This window comes from Erythrolamprus reginae, chromosome 4 (assembly GCF_031021105.1).
Source record: "Erythrolamprus reginae isolate rEryReg1 chromosome 4, rEryReg1.hap1, whole genome shotgun sequence".
Taxonomy (NCBI): domain Eukaryota; kingdom Metazoa; phylum Chordata; class Lepidosauria; order Squamata; family Dipsadidae; genus Erythrolamprus; species Erythrolamprus reginae.
The window spans coordinates 62,744,325-62,765,988 of NC_091953.1; the positions used below are offsets into that span (position 1 = coordinate 62,744,325).

Here is a 21,664-nt window from a genome sequence, read left to right on the forward strand (position 1 = left end):
GCTATGGCAGCCTCCTTCTTCAACCGGGCCTCAATCCTTTGGCTTCGAGACATCCTCCCCAGGTTGGGCCCGGAGGACGCTCGCCTTCGCCAAGACATTAATAAATTGATCGCCTCCACGGAGTTCTCCGCCGATGCCACCTTGGCTGCTTCTAGGTTTTCATCCAGGGCGATGGCTACCAACCTTTCCACTCGACGCCTAATATGGCTCCGCTCTTGGCAAGCGGACGCCAAATCGAAATGGCGTCTTGCAACCGCGCCCTACCAAGGGACCACACTTTTTGGAGAATCACTAGATAAAGTCTTGATCGAGGATAAAGACAAGAAAAAGGTGCTGCCAAGGTCGGCGAGGAGGCAAGACAGACGGGCGGCCCCATACTACAGAAGGCAGCCCTTTCGAGCGGACACGGCCGCGCCTGCGGCCTCAAACACCAGGCCATACGGACAGAGCTCCTACACGCAGCCATCCTTCAGGTCCGACAGAACAGGTTATGGAGACAGGAACCGACAGTTCCAACAGCCCCGCAGATCCTTTCGGGGCGGGGAACAGAGGAGGGTACCGAAAACAAAAATGACTTACCCATCCAGGTACCCATCGGTGGCCGCCTGCAGTCCTTCTCAGGCTCTTGGGCGGCTATTTCCACCGACATTTGGGCGCTAGATACCGTGAAGAATGGTCTGCGCATCAACTTCCTACAGACTCCTCCGGACAGATTCCTACAATGCCCGTCGCTATCTCAACCAAGATGTTCCCTGATTGCCAGGGAAGTACAACACCTGTTGGACATTGGGGCAATAGAACCGGTGCCAGTACATCAACAAGGACAGGGGTTCTACTCTATCGTGTTCTTGGTCCCCAAGACGTCCGGCGGCTACTGCCTGATTCTCAACCTCAAGCAGCTGAACATCTACGTTCGCTACCAACGTTTCAAGATGCATTCCTTACAGTCAATCCTGGCATCCATCCGACACCACGACTGGATGACCTCCATCGACCTCAAAGAGGCGTACCTGCACGTACCAGTTCATCCACATCATCGACGTTTCCTCCGCTTTTGTATACAGGACCATCATTTCCAGTACAGGGCAATGCCCTTCGGCAGGACCATCATTTCCAGTACAGGGCAATGCCCTTCGGACTTTCATCGGCCCCCCAGAGCTTTCACCAAGCTTCTGGATGTACTGACAGCCGACCTGAGAACCAGATCCATTCGTCTCATGGCCTATCTGGACGACGTAATCATCTTGTCCAGCAGCCCTCAACAGGCCAGACTAGATCTACAACGGACAATACGTTCTCTAGAGACCTGTGGTTTCACGATCAACTATGTGAAAAGCCACCTGAATCCAACCAAACAGCTCTTACATTTGGGAACTCTGATAGACTCTGCAGCCGGAATCGTTTACCTGTCATCAGAGAGGCAGCAGAGGGTGAGGACGCTGATAGCTTCTATTCAGCACCGCACCAGGGTCCCCTTGGCCCTTCTATCCCAGCTGCTAGGAGTCTTCATCTCCTGTATCAGCATCGTCCCATGGGCGCGGCTGCATGCCCGCCCGCTTCAATGGCTCCTCCTCCCCCTTCCAAAGAGCACGCATGAGCCACTCCAAACACCAGGTACGTCTCACGTTACCCGTCCGTCACTCTCTGCCCTGGTGGACGTCCCAAGCGCTGACCAGAGGCTCTCCCTTCCTACACCATCGGGAGGTGACGATCACTACAGATGCGAGCCTCTCCGGGCTGGGGAGCACATTGCGGCTCCAGAGTGGCCCCAGGGGTCTCTGGACAGCAGACGACCTGAGGGACCCCAATATCAACTTGCTAGAACTAAGGGCAGTCTTCAAGGCACTCCACTCCTTCAAAGACCGGGTAGAGGGACAACATGTCCTCGTCCTGACGGACAACGTAGCAACAAGGGCCCATATAAATCATCAGGGAGGTACGAGGTCGGGCCGTTTGATGGAGGAGGCTCACTCCCTGATGTCCTTGGGCGGAAACACACCTGGTCCTCGATCCAAGCAGAACACATCTCAGGATCAGACAACACCCAGGCGGATTGGTTGAGCCGCACAACCATCGACCCGGGGGAATGGTCATTGAACCCGGAGGTTTTCCAGGACATTATACACCGTTATGGGGAACCGGTAGTGGACCTGTTCGTGACCCACCTCAACAACCAAGTGGTCCGATTCTACTCCCGGTTCCCGTGCCCGGGAGCCGACCGTATCAATGCGCTCCTCTCCCCATGGCCAAGGAATCTACTCTAACGCCCTTCCCTCCGACTTGCCTTCTACCCAGGGTAGTCTCCAAGATACTCTCGGAGCAGGCGGAGGAGATTCTCGTCGCCCCCTTTTGGCCCAGACGACCATGGTTCGCGGACTTGATGGACCTCTCAACCTCCCCGCCATGGAGGATCCCATACCACAGACTCTCCCTCACCCAGGGGTCGTTTGGTGCACCCAGAGCCTCAGTGGTGGAGGCTTGCCGTGTGGAGATGAGGAGGGGACCGCTTGAGGGCGGAATCCCTGTCGGAAAAGGTCATCCATACCATTCCAATCGGCTCGACCGCCGTCAACGACTCGCATTTACCAAGCGACATGGGCAGCGTTTTGTAGATTCTGCAGAGCTCGAGAGATCCCCCCTCGCTCAGCCTCCATCTTACATCTATTAGACTTCCTACAGAAGGGGCTGGACGAAGGGCTGACCCAAACACCCTTCGCAGGCAGGTGGCAGCTATCGCCACGGTCTTAAGACCAGACCCCCTTCGACCGATTTCCCATCATCCATGGGTTAAAGACTTTCTCCGAGGAGCCTCGAATCTTTCTCCTCCAGTTATCCATCACTTCCCATCCTGGGATTTGACTTTGGTCTTACAGGCCTTACAGGACCTCCTTTTGAACCACTGAGAGAAATCACGCTTCGCCTTCTATCAATAAAAGTAGCGTTCTTAGAGGGCCATCACATCTGCTCGCAGGGTGTCGGAACTCGCGGCATTGTCAGTCCGGCCGGACCTTTGCGTGTTCCACCCAGATCGGGTTACTCTTCGGTTAGATCCCAGCTTTCTGCCGAAGGTCAACACAAGATTTCATAGATCCCAGGACATAATATTACCGGACTTCTGTACCCACCGGCTCACACCCGTCAGTCTTACGCTGGCACAAAGTGGACGTCCGTAGAGCTCTAAAGATTTACATTCGACGGACCAGCTCTTTCAGGAAATCAGAAGCATTATTCGTTTCCTTCTTCCCAGGATCCATGGGCAACAAGGTGTCCTCTAAAACTATCAGCCGATGGATCCGGTCCTGCATTATGGAGGCATACAGGACACGTGGGACACCTTTGCCAAGGACAATCAACAGCTCACTCTACCAGAAGTGCAGCCACCCACTGCCGCCTGGAACACACAGGCGTCAATCGATGACATCTGTCGGGCCGCAACCTGGGCGGCCCCCACGACTTTCATCAGACACTACCGTACAGACTCATTCGCTTCATCGGAAGCGGCATTCGGTCGCAGAGTGCTGCAACGGGTTTGTGTTCAGACACCCCTGGTCCAGCCTATCCCGCCCTAGTTGGTTTGCTTGGGTATATCCCACATTGGACTCTCCGAACAGTGCAGGGGAGAAGGGACCGTTGAACTTACCTGAACGGTCTTCTCGCTGCACTGTGAGGAGAGTCCAAACCCTCCCGGCTTCTTGGCCCAGGGGTTCAGTTCGTTACCAGTTTAACTTCTTAGTTAATAAAATTGGTTTGTTTACACTATTCCTTCGTTTTTCTTGACTGAACCTGAGGAGGTAGAGGGGGGCGGGACATAATAATTATGTTAATTTTTAACTCAGTCCCTGCCAATGAGGCTGAAGAACAACCCACATTGGACTCTCCTCACAGTGCAGCGAGAAGACCGTTCAGGTAAGTTCAACGGTCCTTTCGGCGAAATCACATTCACCATCATCAGGCTGAAGTTTCCAAGCTTCGTGCTGTTGTATATATATATATATATATTAAAATGTATGTCATGTCTAGAAGTCCTGAGGAACTTAATGGCAATCAAAATTGTTAAAAAGTATGATAAACAACTTGAAAACATCGTTACAATATTTTATTTATTGGAATTATATGACTACCAATGTATAAAAGTGAATCCTGGCAGCTTAGTAATTATTAAAAGTAAAAAACAATCACCATCCCAAAGAAAATAAATGTCAACCACAACATATTCCATTCAATTTTTTCCCCATTTGGATGGGGGAATCAAATACTTTAGCTCAATGCCTGGGCTGGGTGGGGTATTAATTAATCAAATTATTTCAATAAGCCAAGTCAAGCATTTAGGTTAATCAATAACCAGTTCCAGTATTTAACATGCATTTTCAAAATAACAACAATCCAATCCAATCCAAAATCCAGTTCTAAATACTTACAAGAAAAAACAGCTCTTATTCTTCCTTATACCAGTCTTTTCCAGGGCTGTCTCAATGGTTCAAATGCCCACTAGCCACTAATGTGAACGTTTTGAACATTTCCCCCCCTTTCCAAGATAGTTTATTTGGAGATAACTTTTAGGCAAAATTCAAGCTTAATCTCACCTAGTCACATATTGCTCTTCTACTTACTCCTGCGCTGTCTTTATTGCTTAGGCTGCCCCAGTCTTGTGGCAGCCATTATGGCTGCCGCTGCTCCTTGCCTTTAGGTTAAGGGTTTTTTCCTTGAGTGGAACAGGAGAACTGCTGTTCTCCGTGACCTCCCGGGTGTCCATCTATCCTTCGCCTCCCCTCCAGGGTTTCTTTAGACCCTTTAAGAGCCCTCTGATGAAGAGAGTTCAGTGTGAGGTCACAGAGCTGTGATCCCTGCTGCTGATGTCACTGCAACCTAGAACCAAAAGCTTTGGCATATGATGTAATGGCACCACCCATTATTAGATGCCCAAGTAGTAGTAGTAGTAGTAGTAGTAGTAGTAGTAGTAACAACAACAACAATAATAATAATAATAATACTTAATAATAATAATTTATTAGATTTGTATACCACCCCTCTCGGAGGACTTGGAGCGGCTCACAACAAAAACAATAATACAATGTAATACAAATCCAATATTAAAAAGAAAACTAAATTAAAAGCCCATTTCTACTAAAAAACAATCAGTTCTACACAATCATACCACTCTCAGTTGCTAAATCAGAATGTGGGGGAGAGAATTGGTCCCCCCATGCCTGGCGGCATAAGTGGGTCTTCAACATCTTGCGGAAGGCAAGGAGGATGGGGGCAATTCAAATTTCTGGGGGAGTGGAATATCTCTTACTAAATACATTAAGATCTAGCTATACAAAATGCAGACTCTCTGTGACTTCTTACGTTAAAATACGTGAAAGAAATATTTAAAATTCTGATTAGCTTTGTATCATTTAACTCTTCCAGAAAGTGAATTAGAACATTCATCAACTGCTTCATCTTTGACTAGTTCAGAGGAGAGCAGTGAGAGTTCTACAGCTCTGTCATCTCCAGTATTACATAATGGAACTTCTGGAGAAACTTCTATATTAAGGATTACTAGAAATAAAATATATCGGCAAAAACAAACAGGTATGTATATACAGTAATACTTTGTCTTACGAACCTCTCTTCATACAAACTTTTTGTGATACGAACCCGGTGCTTAAGATTTTTTTGCCTCTTCTTACGAACTATTTTCACCTTACGAACCTGAGCCGCCTCCGCTGGGATGGCCCCCTCTGGACTTCCGTTGTCAGCCGAAGTGTGGGGATTCCCCTGAGGCTCCCCTTGCTGGGATTCAAAGCAGCGCTGGCAAAAATGAAGGGAATCCCTTCATTTTTTCCGGTGCTGCTTCGGCTGGTAATGGAAGTCCGGAGGTGGGGTTTCCCAGCCGTGCAAGGCAAAAGGGGTGATTTTGGGATGGGGCTGCACGCATTATTTAGTTTTACATTAATTCCTATGGGAAAAATTGCTTCGCCTTACGAACTTTTCATCTTACGAAGCTGGTCACGGAACGAAGAATTATATGACTATCAATGCATAAAAGTGAATCTTAATAGCTTAGAAATTATTAAAAGTAAAAACAGCCACCATCTAAAAGAAAATAAATGTCAGCCACAACATATTCCATTCAAGTCTTTTTTTTCCCCTTTGGATGGGCTCATCCAATACTTTAGCTCAATGCCGGGATAGGTGGGAAACAGGTTTCCAGGTCATTTCTGATGGTTAGCAGGGACAGGGTTGGAAGTGGTTGCAACAGAGAAGCCATGCCTCTTTGTCCCACCAGCTAGTGGGATTTTCTGATTACTATGTTAGATCCCATGGGAGGAAAATAATGAATTGAAAGGAAGCAGCTCTACAAATAACCTGGTCTGGTGCAATGAAGGCTTATTAGGTGATTACTAGCACTACCCAGAATGCTAGTAATTCTAGGGAGCCACTGTGACTCATGAAGTGGCGGGTTGACATATGTATACTGTGGTCCACCTTCTTAACCCTATTACTAATATTACTGCTTCTACTACTACTGCTGCTGCTGCTATCAGTATTGCATTCTGGACTGGTTGCAGCTTCTGGGTGGTTTTCAGGGGCAGCCCTAGATAGAACCTTTTACAGGAAGATGGTCTACTAAGAGAATTTCAAAAATGTTAAGAGATTACATTAAATAATGCAAAACAGCAAAAATAATGGAATTCTATAATTCCTGTTCCAAAAGCTTTCTGAAATATTGTTGTATATCTCCCCCCACCCCCAAATGCCCCATTTATAGTAGAATGGGATAATTACATGAAAGTACATCTTAATGCCACCTTGTGTTTGTGGGCATGAAGGCATTTTGATGCCCATGTAATGGATATCATTTGATGTAATGGCACCATCCATTATTGGATGCCCAAATAATGTGAGATATGTCTTACTAAAGGAAAATTCCTGATGGTAAATTGGACTTCAGACAGTTGACTATTAACTTAATTATTTTCAATTGGCACCAGAAAACTAAAGAGAGGTCTATTAATAAAACATGCATATATGCTCATCACACTATTCCTTTATAAGTAAGGACATTACTCTACAAAATACAAATGAGTATGCACTCATAAGTAATTAAAAGACAGAAATTACTCAAAAGGCAACCTGTGAAAATTATTCCTTTCCTCCTTTGTCTGGTCCTTAGCATCATTCCATATAATTTTTTACTCCAGTCTGTTATTCTTTAGCCTACCAATGGCGAGGTGCTGGTGGTTCTGTGTGAACAGCAGGAGCAAGTGCCCATGCCCACAATTTGTCAGCCTGGTTCCAAACAGATTAGTTGGTGTATAACTGCAAAAAAATGTTTTCATATGCTATTTTTCTTCTCCCCACCCCTGTCCTCCTGAGTCCTCAAAATGGCAAGGAGAAAGCCACTACTTCTTGGAAGGCAGAACTTAGGAGTGGGAAAGGGACTATTTTTTCCAGGGAGAAGCCTTAAACCCTGCGTTCTGGTTAGAAATTAGATTAAGCTTTCTTACTGGTAAACAGAAAGGTATTTCATAGTAAAACCAACTGCTGACCTAGCTTACATAAGTGCTGTTCACTGCATATCTCTTTTTAGCTTTGCAACCCATGCTTGCTTTCACCACATCGTGTGCATTTCATTCATTTTACCCCTTAGTCTTTAAACCTTTTCAATTCTTATTGGAATTTTATCAACTGCCTCTAAGGACAACTCTCTCAGTCTTTTTTTTTCTTTCAACCCATTCACCCTTCATGTATTTAAATGCAAATTTGGAATACAGTGATCCCTCGATTTGCGCGTTCTCGATTAGCGCGAAACGCTGCAACGCAGTTTTTCAAAAAATATTAATTAAAAAATAAGTCCGCGTTTTTTTTCCTACACCACGGTTTTTCCCGCCCGATGACGTCATACTGATTGCTGATTGGCCAAAATCTCGACCATTCGTTGCAAACGCAAAAAAAAGCTTTGCAACTGTTGGAACTTGTTCAGACTTGTTGGAAGATGCCTCCTAAACGTTGCACACGGAGTGGAGGCGGCGACGCTAAAAAGACCAGGAGGATACTCACAATTAAAGAGAAAATTGACAGGGAAGGAAGGAGGGAGGGAGAGAAGGGAAGGAGGGAGGGTTGCCATTGCCATTGCCGCCAGCGCTGCCCCAAGAAAGCCGGTGAGAGGAAGGAAGGAGGGAAGGAGGGAGGGAGAGAAGGAGGGAAGGAGGGAGGGTTGCCATTGCCATTGCCGCCAGCGCTGCCCTGTGGGTAGCGGCGAGGAGCCCGGAAAAATCACCATTGCATTGCCAGCCTCCGAACTTGCGTCGCTCCACCTTCTGCGCATGTGCGGCCATGGAACAAAGGGCGCGCATGCGCAGATGGTGTTTTTACTTCTGCATCCAGTATAACGCGGAAATCGGTTAGCGCGGGAGGTCTTGGAACGTAACCCCCGCGCTAACCGAGGGATCACTGTATTTATTTGCATATAGTCAGTAAAATATAACTCTGGAAAATATTCCTCCAAATGGCTTATAAAATATGAAAAAATACATACCTACAGGTATGTATTTAAAAATATGAGAACCTCAACACTTTGCATAACTTAAGAGTTTAGTAATAGACAACATTATTTTTAGAATGTTTATTATAACTGTTCATTCATTCATTTATATGTCCAGCTTCACAAAGGAATGCAGATAAAAAAAGGACTGCAAGGAAAAGGATATGGAAAAGAAAAGTTCATAATTCAAATAAACATTATGAAACTTTGAATAATAGATTTGGTAGGTATAAAAAAATACCCCGCAGAAGTGCTACTGTGGCAGCTAATAAATTAAGAATGATGAATGATGTGGAAGAAGAGTTCTCCAGCTCAGACAGTGGTGGTACCCAGAGCAGAAATAGAAAACTACCTCATCGCAATGCTGCTGCTGCAGCCAGAAAGTTATTATTAAATGATTCTGAAGAAGAAAGTTCCATGCATTCTGAAAGTGACAAAGAATTGGAAGAACAGTCTGACAGAAGAAAAACTCCTAGCAGTGAATCTGAAAGTGGCAATTCAAATTCGGAGAGTGGGATGAAAAAAATACCAAACAGGTACCCTAAAAAACATTTGAGAACTGCTTGCCGTGCATCTTCCAAAATGAAACACAGCTCAGAATGTTCAGAAGATGACTCCAAAAACCATGTATCAGATGAGAGCGTTCAGAAACGAGTTCATCAGTTGTCATCTTCGTACAAAATTAATGCCAATAGCAGCTCTGAGACAGATTTGGAAGAAGAATGTAAAGTTTTACCAAGACGCACTTTTACAAGGGCATCATTTCGCTCAAGGAAAGCTAAAATACTGAGTGATTCAGAAGAAGTTGAGTCAGGAAGGGATGATGAGACTCCTTGTTCTTCAAAAATCAGAATCTTTTCTAAAATTTCAAAACATGGCCAAGATGACTCATCTAATTTAGAATCTGGAACTGATAGCAGCCACTCAAGAAAATGTCCGGGAAGGAAAGGTGATGTATTTAAAACATATAAAGTATTAGAATAAAAAGGTGTAATGTTATTCATGCTCTATTTTTCTTTTAGTATCATTTAGCACAACAAAGTATTCTAGATCTACTTACTTATGTGCAATTTATCCCCCTTAATTCATTTTAGGAATACAGCCTTAGTCACATCAAACAAATTTGTTATACATTGTTTGAGAGGTGCATTTTTAAAAAAAAGCTAAGCAGTAGACAATTACTGATGCAGGTTTAAGGTTAGCCTAATTCTGACTTTATATCTCGGTTTTTTACCGCATAAAAGGAAGGAATAGATAGACCCTTTTGTAATCCACCATCTTCCACTTAGGAGTTCCTATTCAAACTCCTCAAATACTTCTTGCTATATATGAGTTACACTGACTTTGCCACTGCCTAATTTGAAGGGAGGCTTGAAGGTAACAAGCAGGAAAATAAAATGTGTATTGGGCATCACATGTGGGAAATTTGGTGTAATATAGTATAATGCAGGAAGTAATTGAGATGAAGCTATGGAAGCAAGTTACTGGAATAAGAAATCGGGCTAAGTAGCAATAGGCAAGGTACATGTTATAAAGGATTCTGTTTATCTGAGAAAGACAATTGCCTGTATTAGCTTAGAAAACCAATTCTGCAAGAAATAGAATTGGCAGAGTTAGGCTCAAAACTCCATCTCACTTACATCCATTACTTTTTTCAGACTTGAACAGTTTTTCTTCCTATGAATCTCATTGGCAGCCATGTTTGGATGCTGCACTGAGTATTTCTTCAAATTCCAGTGCTCAAAACCTGGATTGACTATCTACTAAATCTAGTATTTAATGGTTTGACATACTTAAATGTCATCATACCTCTTCTTAGTTTTTGCAGTCAGATCATGAAATTTTCTGAGGTTGAAAATGAGTAAATTTTGCCTTAGCAACAAGGATACTTGATTATTATCTTCAACTAGGTTATTTACAATTGCTAATAAATATGTTTATTTCAACCAGTTTTTATGAGTTTTTTATGCTTTTTAGTGTGTATTTTAATATAATTATTCTGTTTGCCTCTACAGATTCTGTTGTCAAAGAAAATGGGCTGAGCAAATCTACAAGAAAAAGACCATTTCAAAGTGATTGTCAGGCAGGAGCTTGTAAATCAGAATACATCTATGGAAAATTTCCCCTTATGACTGATGAGGAAAACTTTGCCTCCAGTGACAGTAATAAAAAACTGAATTGTCACAGTATTGCTTCTGCAACTAGAAAGCAATTAGATAGCTCAACAGATGGAAGCCAACAATCTGGTGAAGCGAAAAGGATACGGTACTGTAGAAGAAAGTATATTCAGTCTTCCACAGCTGCCAAGATAGATTGTAGTGACTCTGAAAACAGTTCAAATTCTGAAAGTGCTGAAAGAAAAAAATTGCATTTTGAAAAAGCCCATAGGCGCAAGCCTAAAACTGCCTATAATAAAAGTATAAATCCCATTTTAGAGAAAAGTCTGAAAAGCCAACTGCCAAATGATAGAAATCCTGATAATCCTGTTTATGACTCTGAGGGAGATTCTGAATTAGACCAATGCAGTGACAGTATTAAAGAGAAACATTTGTGTCAGATGACTGTAGACTTTTCAGGAAAATCAATAAATGAATCTGAAATACAGCATAAAGAAAATGGAACTGATTCTCTGCCAAATAGCAAAAATTCGTACAAAATTAATGCCAATAACAGCTCTGATTCTGAACAAGAATGTATACCAAGACACACTTTTACAAGGGCATCCAGAAAAGCTAAAATACTAAGTGATTCAGAAGAAGTTGAGTCAGGAAGGGATGATGAGACTCCTTCAAAAATCAGAATCTTTTCTAAAATTTCAAAACATGGCCAAGATGACTCTTCCCAAAACACAAAATCTAAAACCAGAGCAGATTCCAGCTGCGCTTCTGATTTGGAAATCGAATCTTACTGCAATGCTACCAAGTACAGTGATGTCAAAACACAACTCAAGAAAAAGAAAGAAAAAACAGATGATATTAAGGAAGGTAATTTATATAACATTGATATCTTTTATTTGATAATATTGAAAGTTAGATTTGTTATTTTATGTCTAAATCTATCATGTATATTATATTTTATATGAAATAAATATAATATTCCTTACATTAAGGGTTGCATTGAAGGGATGTATAATTTATGTGTGTGTGTGTGTGTGTGTGTGTGTGTGTTTGAAAACCCAATTTTATCTACAAATTAGAAAACTAGCATTTTGAATGCAAAGTTCTTGGCATTTTATAATTCTTCCTCTTTTCATCTAAAATTATTAAATATTGTTTGATATGCTTGTTTTGCTGATAGATAATGTTTTTAAATGTGTATGTTCCCTTCAATATGTTACTGATCTTGTATGTTGCGGTTTGTGCTTCTTTTTTAATTGTTGTGTTTGTTAAAATTATTTAAATGTATTGGTTGCCCAATAAATATAATATAAGTGGACTTATAGGAATTCCTTGACATATTTATTCAATTTTTATTCATTTTTTTAATGACGCCCTTCTCCTTAGACTCAGGGTGGCTTACAACATGTTAGCAATAGCACTTTTTAACAGAGCCAGCATATTGCCCCCACAATCCGGGTCTTCATTTTACCCACCTCGGAAGGATGGAAGGCTGAGTCAACCTTGAGCTGGTGATGAGATATGATTACAAATTGAGCCTGACATTTCCATTGCTAAGCAAGACAGTTAATTTAAGTGAGCTTTGTCCGATTTTATAATGGGGCAAACATAAACATGTTACTATAACCATTACGAGTTTTCGGAGAGGGGCGGCATACAAATCCAAATAATAAATAAATAAATAATAAATAAATAAACCATTAATAAATGAATCTGGCTTTTCCATTGACCTTGCTTGTCCTGGGACACTGCAACCATCATATATACATGCTGTTTGTCAAGTGTCTGAACTTTGGGGATGCTGCAATGGTCTTAAGCATAAAAACCATGCATAAGCCACTTTTTTTCTGTGCCATTGCATTTCAAACAGTTACTAAATGAAAGTTTGTAAGTCGGGGCCAGCTGTATTTATTTAAAATAGGTGAACATTTGCAAAAAAAAATTGTCAAAAAAGATAGTAGTTAAGGATTGTACAATACAAAATGCACGTATGATTTTTATGTATAAAGCTATGAAATAGGAAAAGCAAAAAATTGCAAACTAAACTGAGGAAAATTTAAAGACATTTTCCTTATGTTAACTTTACGGATGAATACTTTCAATTCCAAAAATCACTTAGAAGATTAGCTCCAAAAATATCTAAATGGTAGTTGAATTTGAGAACTTCATTGTAGTTTTTAGTATAATATGGCATGTTTTCACAGTGAAGGGAAAAGCCAAGATAAGCCATTAGTTGGAATACACCATCAAGTGTATAACAATTTGGACTAATTATGATTAAACTATTGTATCATTTGTCTTAACCTGTTTTAGAAATAACAATATTTAATCTATAAATTCTTCCTTCTACAGAATCAGCTTCTCAGCTATTGAACCAACATCCAATAGTACTCAGGAAGAGAAATACTTACGAAAGTTGTATAGAGTTCAATGACATGTCAATGAATATTAAAACCTATAATGGAAAGAAAATTCCACGTCAAAGTGCTGCTGTGGCTGCAAGCAAAATAAAACTTATTAGTGATGCAAAGGAAGAGTTCTCAAGCCCAGAAGTTGGATACTGTAGAAAAAAGAACAGAATACTTCCACCCCGCAATGCCTCTATTGCAGCTAGAAAAATACTGGATGATTTACTTTCACTCTCAGATAGTGAAACAGAACTGAATGGACATAAGATAAAGGGGAGAGATGATCAGGATTGTTCTTATTCATCTAGGCAATCGAATACAGCGCTTAATCATAATTGGAGCGATGATCAGGATTGTTCTGATTCACCTAGGCAATCGAATACAGCGCTTAATCATAATTGGAGCGATGATCAGGATTGTTCTGATTCGCCTAGGCAATCGAATACAGCGCTTAATCATAATTGGAGAGATGATCAGGATTGTTCTAATTCACCTAGGCAATCTAATACAGCGCTAAAAGCAACATATTCAGATGCTGAAGAAGAAAATGTGTTAAAACAGAGGAGCAGTCATAGCAGCGGTTCAAGACAAGTTGCTATGAAATCTGTATGTAAAAAAATCACAGAAAAACATTTTGATGAAGAATTTTCCACCAGCATTACATCTGAGGAACAAAAAAGTTCAAGTCAAGAGAATGTAACAAGTAACTCTTCTACAGACTCTGAACTGGAAAAGAAATGTAATTTTACAAATGTAAGGGACACTGGGCACAATAGAGAAAGGGAGGAAATGGAACAAAGTAGTGCTTTGTCAAAGTATGAACAAGTAGGCATTTCCGAAAAACCCAAATTTGAACCTTATTCTTCTGAGTCAGATGTTCAACTAGAATGCAAACCCATTAATAATAATGGAGGCGTAAAAACAACTAAAAGAAAAAGGGAAGCCTCCAAAATACTTCAGAGTAGGAAACGGTCAAAAGTGAATGAAGAAGAGAGTGATTCTGACGAATTGCATTACACAAAATACAAAAAAATAAATCGACGCTCCAAAATCAGAACTAGAAATAGGGGCAGGCAAACTGTAAGTTATGCAGATGATGATGATTGTGAAACTTGATCATCTAGCCCAGTGTTTCCCAACCTTGGCAAATTGAAGATATCTGGACTTCATCTCCCAGAATTCCCCAGCCAGCATTCGCTGGCTGGGGAATTCTGGGAGTTGAAGTCCAAATATCTTCAAGTTGCCAAGGTTGGGAAAAACTGATCTAGCCCACTTTCCTTTTATTAATGATATTAGACTTACGTTGGAACTTCTCTTTTTCTAATTCAGGGAATATATTTATATTTTTCTATGAAAAAGCTAAATGTAGAAGCTCTGTTTTGATAATATGACTTGCACTTGCCTATCTGTGCACATATGCCAAAATGTGCCTCATTCTGAAGGCAGAACTGTTGTCTTTAATAATATTTTGTTTGTTAGTGTAGTAACGGATGAGAGGATGAACATTAGATAACAGCTTTAAAGCTGTTTGATTAAAAAGCATGGTGCTGCAGATTGAGACTACCTATGTCATACTATCTTAGTGTGTTCAGACCCAGATGAATCTGACTACCAAGGTGTTTAATATTTAATTGGTCAGTAATAAATAGAATTAACTAGTATATATTGTAAATAAATCTTAATAGTTACTAATTTTAAAGAACAAAAATGTGAAAAATGGCTACCAAATACTATAGCAACTTGTAAAAATGAGCAATGCTATTGATTTCAGAAGAACAGCTTGAACAAATAGGTAATTTAAAAATGCCTATTGATTTTATAAATATGTGGATTAAAATTTGTTGTCATATCCCTTTTAATATATGGCACCCATGCTGTCATTAGGATACAGGTCTTTCCTTTTTGTTTGCGTGAAAATTTGTGTTTTGTGCTTTTTCTTTAAAATGATTAAAGTTTCTGTTCTGTAGTATATTATATTTAAGGTGTTATTGGTAAAGTTTAATATTTACTAAAGTTCTTCAAATTTAATTATTTATAATTCAGATTGTTAGTGCAATTGAACCACTCCACCGCTTGATTTAACTGAATAAAGCACCTTCATTTCATGTTGGTGATGTTTAAGTTGGCATTGTTGAATTAATAAAATTATTACATTTCATGTAGCATATGAACAATGGGAAGAACATGCTGCTATGTAAGTGTATACCTAATGAGATGTTAGTGACTTCCTTTTCAAAAGTACTATTAACAACTTTCAGTTTTATTTTTCTCCTCAGGCCTCCTGAAATTTTATTTTGAGAACTATTTATTCAGGGTTTGAATGTGATATTTTTGTGAAACAAAACCCTGAATGTTGGTTTTGTCTTACACTTTTTTGATTTCTCAAAATAAAATTATCCAGATAAGATGGTTGTCTACAATTTCTGATATTCAGAATTCTTTATTTTTGTATGTTAAGTTTGAAATGTGCTTTAGAGAAAAATTGCCCATTTCTGAATTTAAAGTGAAGATGAATGTAATATATTTTATTTAGAAACTTAAAAGTGTAATTTTGTTTGTGAAGAGAGATCCCAAAGTTCAGTAATTTACCTGAAGTGCACTGCCCATAAAATGCACTTTTATTTGAAATTTTGGAATAATCTTGAATTTTAACTGTTTATGTTCTATATATATGTTAAAGAAAACTAATGCAACGTTAAATTGTTTCACCCCAAAACATTTAAAGTATTGGAATGAATACTGAATTTGCCCAGTGACATACAATAAATGAAATCAAATGACATTATTGTAGTAATGGCTCTAAATTATCTTTTAAAAAAATCAAACGAGTAGAAGTTCCTTTGTTTCAACCAGTAATGGGTTCCTGCCGGTACGGGCCACTCTATAGAGTGGTAGCGAAAATGGAGCTTCGTGCGCAGCTCTGTGTGACTGGCGGGTGCACGTGAGATTTGGTTTCTGTGCATTTTGCCAATTTTCAGGGTTTTTTGCTTCCACACGTGTGGAAGAAATCGTAGAAAATCAGTGAAATCTCACATACATGAGCGTCCTCGTGCAAAATTTGGCTTTCTGCACATGAGCAGAAGCCGAATCTCGCACCGATGTCCGCCCGCCCATGCCGATCCCTGGAAGTGCACCAGGAGCGCCAACAAGGGGAACCCTTGCCTGATTTCAGCTACTGTTTGCAATCATTAGAAGACAAATCCATGTTGTGGTAACTTTAGTGGAATACTATGTTTGGTTGAATAGTTTGTTTTCACACTTTATATATTACTGCTATGGGCAGTTAAGGGGAAGAAAGAATTGCTTTTCGTGTTCACATTTTTAAAGTTCTTTTTTTTTAAATTCTATCCATACTTTTAAATAATACTCAAAAAGCTCAACAACCTTTGGTTGGAAAAGGGTAATTATTTAAGCCTTAGATTAAAAGAGTGAGCTTCCATTGGGAATTCTTGAATTGTAGCTTAGTATATTCGGAAAGTATAAGATTGCAGATAGCTATTTTGTAAAAAATAACACAGAGAAATTAGTTGCTCTACCACTGTCTCTTCCCCCTCCCCCTTAATGTGTAATTTAGAGAAAGAACAAAATTAGAGAAAGCGAAGAGAAAATGGCAGATGGTTATGTGTGCAAGTATGCTGCAGTAGAAGCTTGGCACTGCAACCATCTGTGTTTGTGGAGGTTGGGGGGGATAACTTGGTATCCACCTTAAATGCCAGGTGGTATGAGGGGTTCCCCATACACTCTGTACTGTGCCCTTGGTGATTAGAATGTCAAAAAGTTATAATGCAATCCTTTCGCTGTATAACACAAAAGCATGTGGTGCAGAGCCTTCCCTTCTTCAGAGACAGACCAGTTAAGATTAAGAAAAAAATCAAATTATTTTTAACAAGGAAGGATAACATGTAAATGTACCTTTTAATTTGGGTGTTAAAATACAAACATTTAATTATAAGGGCATATAAAAGACAGAATTTCCCAAGTCACGCTAATTTAAAAGTCGAAAAGAAATCCACTGTTCTGGTCTCATCACAAGATGCTGTGCATATGTTATAAATGAAATAAATTTTCTATACAAATTGCCAGCTTTATACTAGAGAGAATGAATTCAAAATATTAATAATCACAAGTAGATTCTAAAGAAAAAATGCATTTGAACTCAACCTTAAATACAAATAATGCTTGTTGAATTGTGGACGTCCAAGTTCATAAGTTAAGTAGAAAAATAAGATGGGAGATGTGTAGAAAAGTAAAAATCAACATCCTAACAAATTATTGGCTGAATTATTTATCAATGTCTACAATAATAGAATTTGCAAAGGGAAAGTTTTTCTACTTCATTTAACTGAACTTCCTGTAGATTCCCGAACATCTCAAATTTGATCAAAGGCTGTGAAGTACGAGGGTAGTTCTGCTCTTTTTTCAATTACAGAACACGCATTTACCTACCTAATTTGTACACAGCTTGACTCTGCAATTCTGCACAGTTCACAGAATAAAACAGAAAAATAGTAAAACAATGGGAACAAAATAAAGGCAAAAGGAACAAAATATGTCAACGCTAGGCAACAACACAATTTTCAGAAAGGGCTTCTGTTATTCCAGCCAAAGGCTTGTATAAAGAATCGACTTCAATTGAGTTTTTCCAAATTCCGTTCTTATGTTCCAAAGGATTGACCCTTTTCTATTTACATCCGAGGCAGGATTGTATATATATATTGTGACTGGACTGCAGTCCAAAATACGCTGGCTATCAAACTATTTTAAAAATATACAACTTTTTAAAAAAGACACTAGGGAATTAAAGCGGTATTTATACTGCCCTGTTTTCTGGGAGCATCTGAAAGGTATACAATCATGTTAAGATAATACTACATGCTACTACACAGAACATGGAAACAAACATCTATTTAGCTGGCCAGCTCCTGGAATAATTGCATTGTTTCTCTATAGGTTTCCAATGTGGTATGATCCCATGGCTCAAGGAGGCCCACATGGCCTACCTGATAAGACCAGTTTTGCATTTCTAATATATCTATCTTTGTAAATCACTGTGTAAACTATTTATGGAGCTTTGGAAATTCCTGAAATATTCTGAGGCTAATGGGGAACACGTTACATTGAAGCAATCCATTGTAGATGATAAACATTAATTTCTGTTTATCTTGTTCTGTCACTGAGCACATGTAATTAATCTAGTTACTCTCAGTGTTAAAATTTCATTGACTCCCTTTAGCTGCTCCAGCATGCAAGACATTGGAAACTACTGTATTTTTTGGTGTATAAGACGCACGAGTTTATAAGACTCACCTAGATTTTAGAGGAGGTAAACAAGGAAAAAAGTATTCTGAACAAAATGGTATAGTATTATATTGTTTAATAAAATACCAGTGTAGCAGAATACTTTTTAAAACCATGTATACTTTTTAAAACCATGTATACTTTTTACAAACTTCAAATTTGACAGCCTCAAGACTTGTGGACTTCAATTCCCAGAATTCCTCCACCAGTCATGCTACCTAGGAATTGGAATTGAAGTCCATAAGCCTTAAACTTGCCATATTTGAAGACCCTTGCACTCCTAACCCCTAACTCAGGGGTCTTCAAACCTGGCAAGATTAAGGCTCAGAGATGAAAATCAGATCAAACATTGGCTCAGAGAGTTTAGGAATTTATTTGCTCTCCACCTTGTATCCAATGTCTTTGGGTACAGTCTAGAGTCTTTACCTATCTTGTCTTCTCTTTGAGGAGCAGCAGCACCAGGAATGTCACGTCCACGCCCCAGGCCCCCACTGAATCTTTTGAAATGAAAAGCCAGACCAATGGGGTTCAGAAGCGAGGGGCATTAATGCCCACATTCTTCCCATGGCTGCCTTTTTGACTGCTAAAGAACAAGTTATTATGACTGTGGAACTGGAAAGGCTGCTTGCCTACACGATGGAAATGTCGAAAAACAAATTAACTGACTACAAGAAGTCTCCAAGGCAGGAGGCAGTACTACACATCAACTCACACACACACACACACACACAAATCCCACCTGCTCTGCCTGCAAGAGCCCGGCACCCTAAAACTATCAAGCACTGTTGGTAAAAGCTATCATAAAGCTTCATCTCCCCGCCCCCTGCCATAGCTGCTCCCCAGAGCCAAATCCGCCACCCAACAACATGATGCTGGCGTTTCCAGGGCCCACGTGCCAAGGGGTCGGGAGCCAATGTGGATTACGGCAGCGCGGGATTCAAGGGAAGAAAGAAAAGAAAAAGAAGGGAAAGGGGGCAGAAGATTTCCCGTCCCTCCTACATCCTTTCAAGGTCCCCTACTCAGCATAGCGGGTCTATGTGAGCCTTGCTGGGAAATAAGCAGCTCAGCTTGTGTAACATGATTTGGCAACCTCGGCAAGGTGACACACTCCTCCACGACCCACATTTGCTTCGACTTTGAGTAAGCAGTCGCATCCCTACCTTTCGAAGCCTGCCTCGTAAAATGAAGAGGGAGAAAGGCTTTGAAAGCCTCCCTCCCTCTTCATTTATTCTATTTATTTATTTATTTACTTACTTACTTACTTACTTACTTACTTACTTACTTACTTACTTACTTACTTACTTACTTACTTACTTACTTACTTATTTATTTACTTACTTACCTACCTACCTACCTACCTACCTACCTATCTATCCCATTTTTATGCCGCCCTTCTCCTTAGACTCAGGGCAGCTTACAACATGTTACCAATAGCACTTTTTAACAGAGCCAGCATATTGCCCCCATAATCCGGGTTCTCATTTTTTCCACCTCGAAAGGATGGAAGGCTGAGTCAACCTTGAGCCAGTGATGAGATTTGAACTACTGACCTACAGATCTACAGTCAGCTTTAGTGACCTGCAACAGTACTCTACCTGCTGCGCCACCCCGGCTCTCCTTCCTTTCTTATTTTTCCTCAGAATCGAACTAGTTGGGAGCCAGTCTCGGCTTCTTTGCTTTGGATCCACCCCGACGCTGGGTGAAAATGACAGCGGGCGGCGAGGAAAAGGAGCCGGGGAGGAAAGGGGCCAGATGTCGAGATCTCTGGGCTACCTCCTGCTGTTGCTTCTTCCCTCCTCTGCCCGACTCCTCTTTCTCGTGAAGGGGGACATTGTGGCAAACAGGCCCTAAAGGGGCAGAGCTGTCCACACCGGCCTCATGTTGTTCGGAGGAGAGGGCTCCAGCTTCAGAATTCATGAGCTTCCCTCCCCGCGAAACCAAAAAGGGCTTGATGCATGCAGATTACACCGGTTTGGTATCTCAAATTTTGCTGGGCAAAATATCTCAAGATATTTTGTTTATGTTTCACAAAGCTCAAGATACTTGTTCCAAAATACTTTTCTCTCCCCCAATCAGCTCCAGTAGCCTTCACACCACTGCATGTACAAGTTTGAAAATGAAAATTCCATATTGTGGAATAGTACAACCTTATATGCAGGTACCTAATTGTTGACACATTCTTTAATAAACATTCTAATTGTGACATTCATGCTCCACTGAATTTCTTCATTGAGCCATTTATTTCATGATAGGGGATTATCCAGTAATGGGCTACCAAAAATTTTACTAACACTGTTGATGTGTCTTATGCATTTTGTTTCAACATCTTTCAGTGCAATTTGGGTATTCTGGGGTGGAGCTCCATTTTCTCTACCGCCTGCGTTACACACACACACACACACACACACACACGTTCTGATTATCTACTATATGTTGTACATACTCCTGGTCAGTTGGAGGATGATGAAGATATTGAGGACTCGGATTCAGATAGTGTTTATGAATTAGTGGGGGGCCCGGGGTTACAGGTAGTAGAACAGGTGGGATGCCAGCCACATGATGGGGCTATGAGTTCAGGATCTAGCGAGGGAGAATCAGATGCTCGCTGGGTTAACTCTAAATTCAGAAGGGCCCAAAAACGTAGATAACAGGTGTCTGGAAGAAGATATTAAGGAGAGGAATGGGTTAAATACTGTAGTGATGTATTTGGCACGTCAGGGGTTCAGTGGGAAAGAAGGGTGGAGTTTCAACGTTGCCGAAGAGAAAAATTGAGGTTTTTCTTGCCGCTCCCAAGTAAGCAAAGGTATTCTGTGTTGATTAACAGTCAGGGCTGCTGTTTTAGAAATCATGCCGTTAGGAAAATAAATCTTGTTAAGTGGAGAAGGAGAAGGAATGTGAGAAATGCCGTTAAGGGAGATAACGGACCAACAGATAAGTGCCTGTATGAAATGTGTTTGAATTCTAGAAGAGCAGAGAAATAAATGGAGTTTCTTTATTCATGAAATAATGCATTTAATAAGAGTTATTTGTAATTGCTAAATTTCCACCAGAAACCAGAACACTATATAAAGTGTATGTACACACACGCACGCACAGCTCTTCTAAAATTATACACATTCAACCTCATTTACTACAATAGTAAAAACATACCCAGAGCCCAGAAGGGAAAAAAAGAAAAAAAATGAAAATTTTGCTACCAGTACTGTGTACCTGACCAAAATTTTGCTACCGGTAATGCGTAGCGGAGCAAACGTAGGAGCCCACCACTGGGCTTATCTGACTTTTTCTGTACTATGAGCAGTCTCTTT

The 21,664-nt window shown here is 40.6% G+C and overlaps 1 protein-coding gene across 4 annotated transcripts in view; it reads left to right on the forward strand.

Moving 5' to 3' along the window:
* Positions 1–15,460, forward strand: part of BRWD1 (bromodomain and WD repeat domain containing 1) — a 91,637-nt gene extending 76,177 nt beyond the window's left edge. For all 4 annotated transcript variants that reach the window (XM_070750440.1, XM_070750442.1, XM_070750441.1 and 1 more), the window contains 4 exons: positions 5,413–5,577; positions 8,652–9,482; positions 10,549–11,517; positions 13,003–15,460. In XM_070750440.1, the coding sequence (XP_070606541.1) occupies positions 5,413–5,577; positions 8,652–9,482; positions 10,549–11,517; positions 13,003–14,174 (3,137 nt within the window). In that variant the 3' untranslated portion in view covers positions 14,175–15,460. The remainder of the gene's footprint in view (positions 1–5,412; positions 5,578–8,651; positions 9,483–10,548; positions 11,518–13,002) is intronic.
* The last annotated feature ends 6,204 nt before the right edge of the window (positions 15,461–21,664 follow it).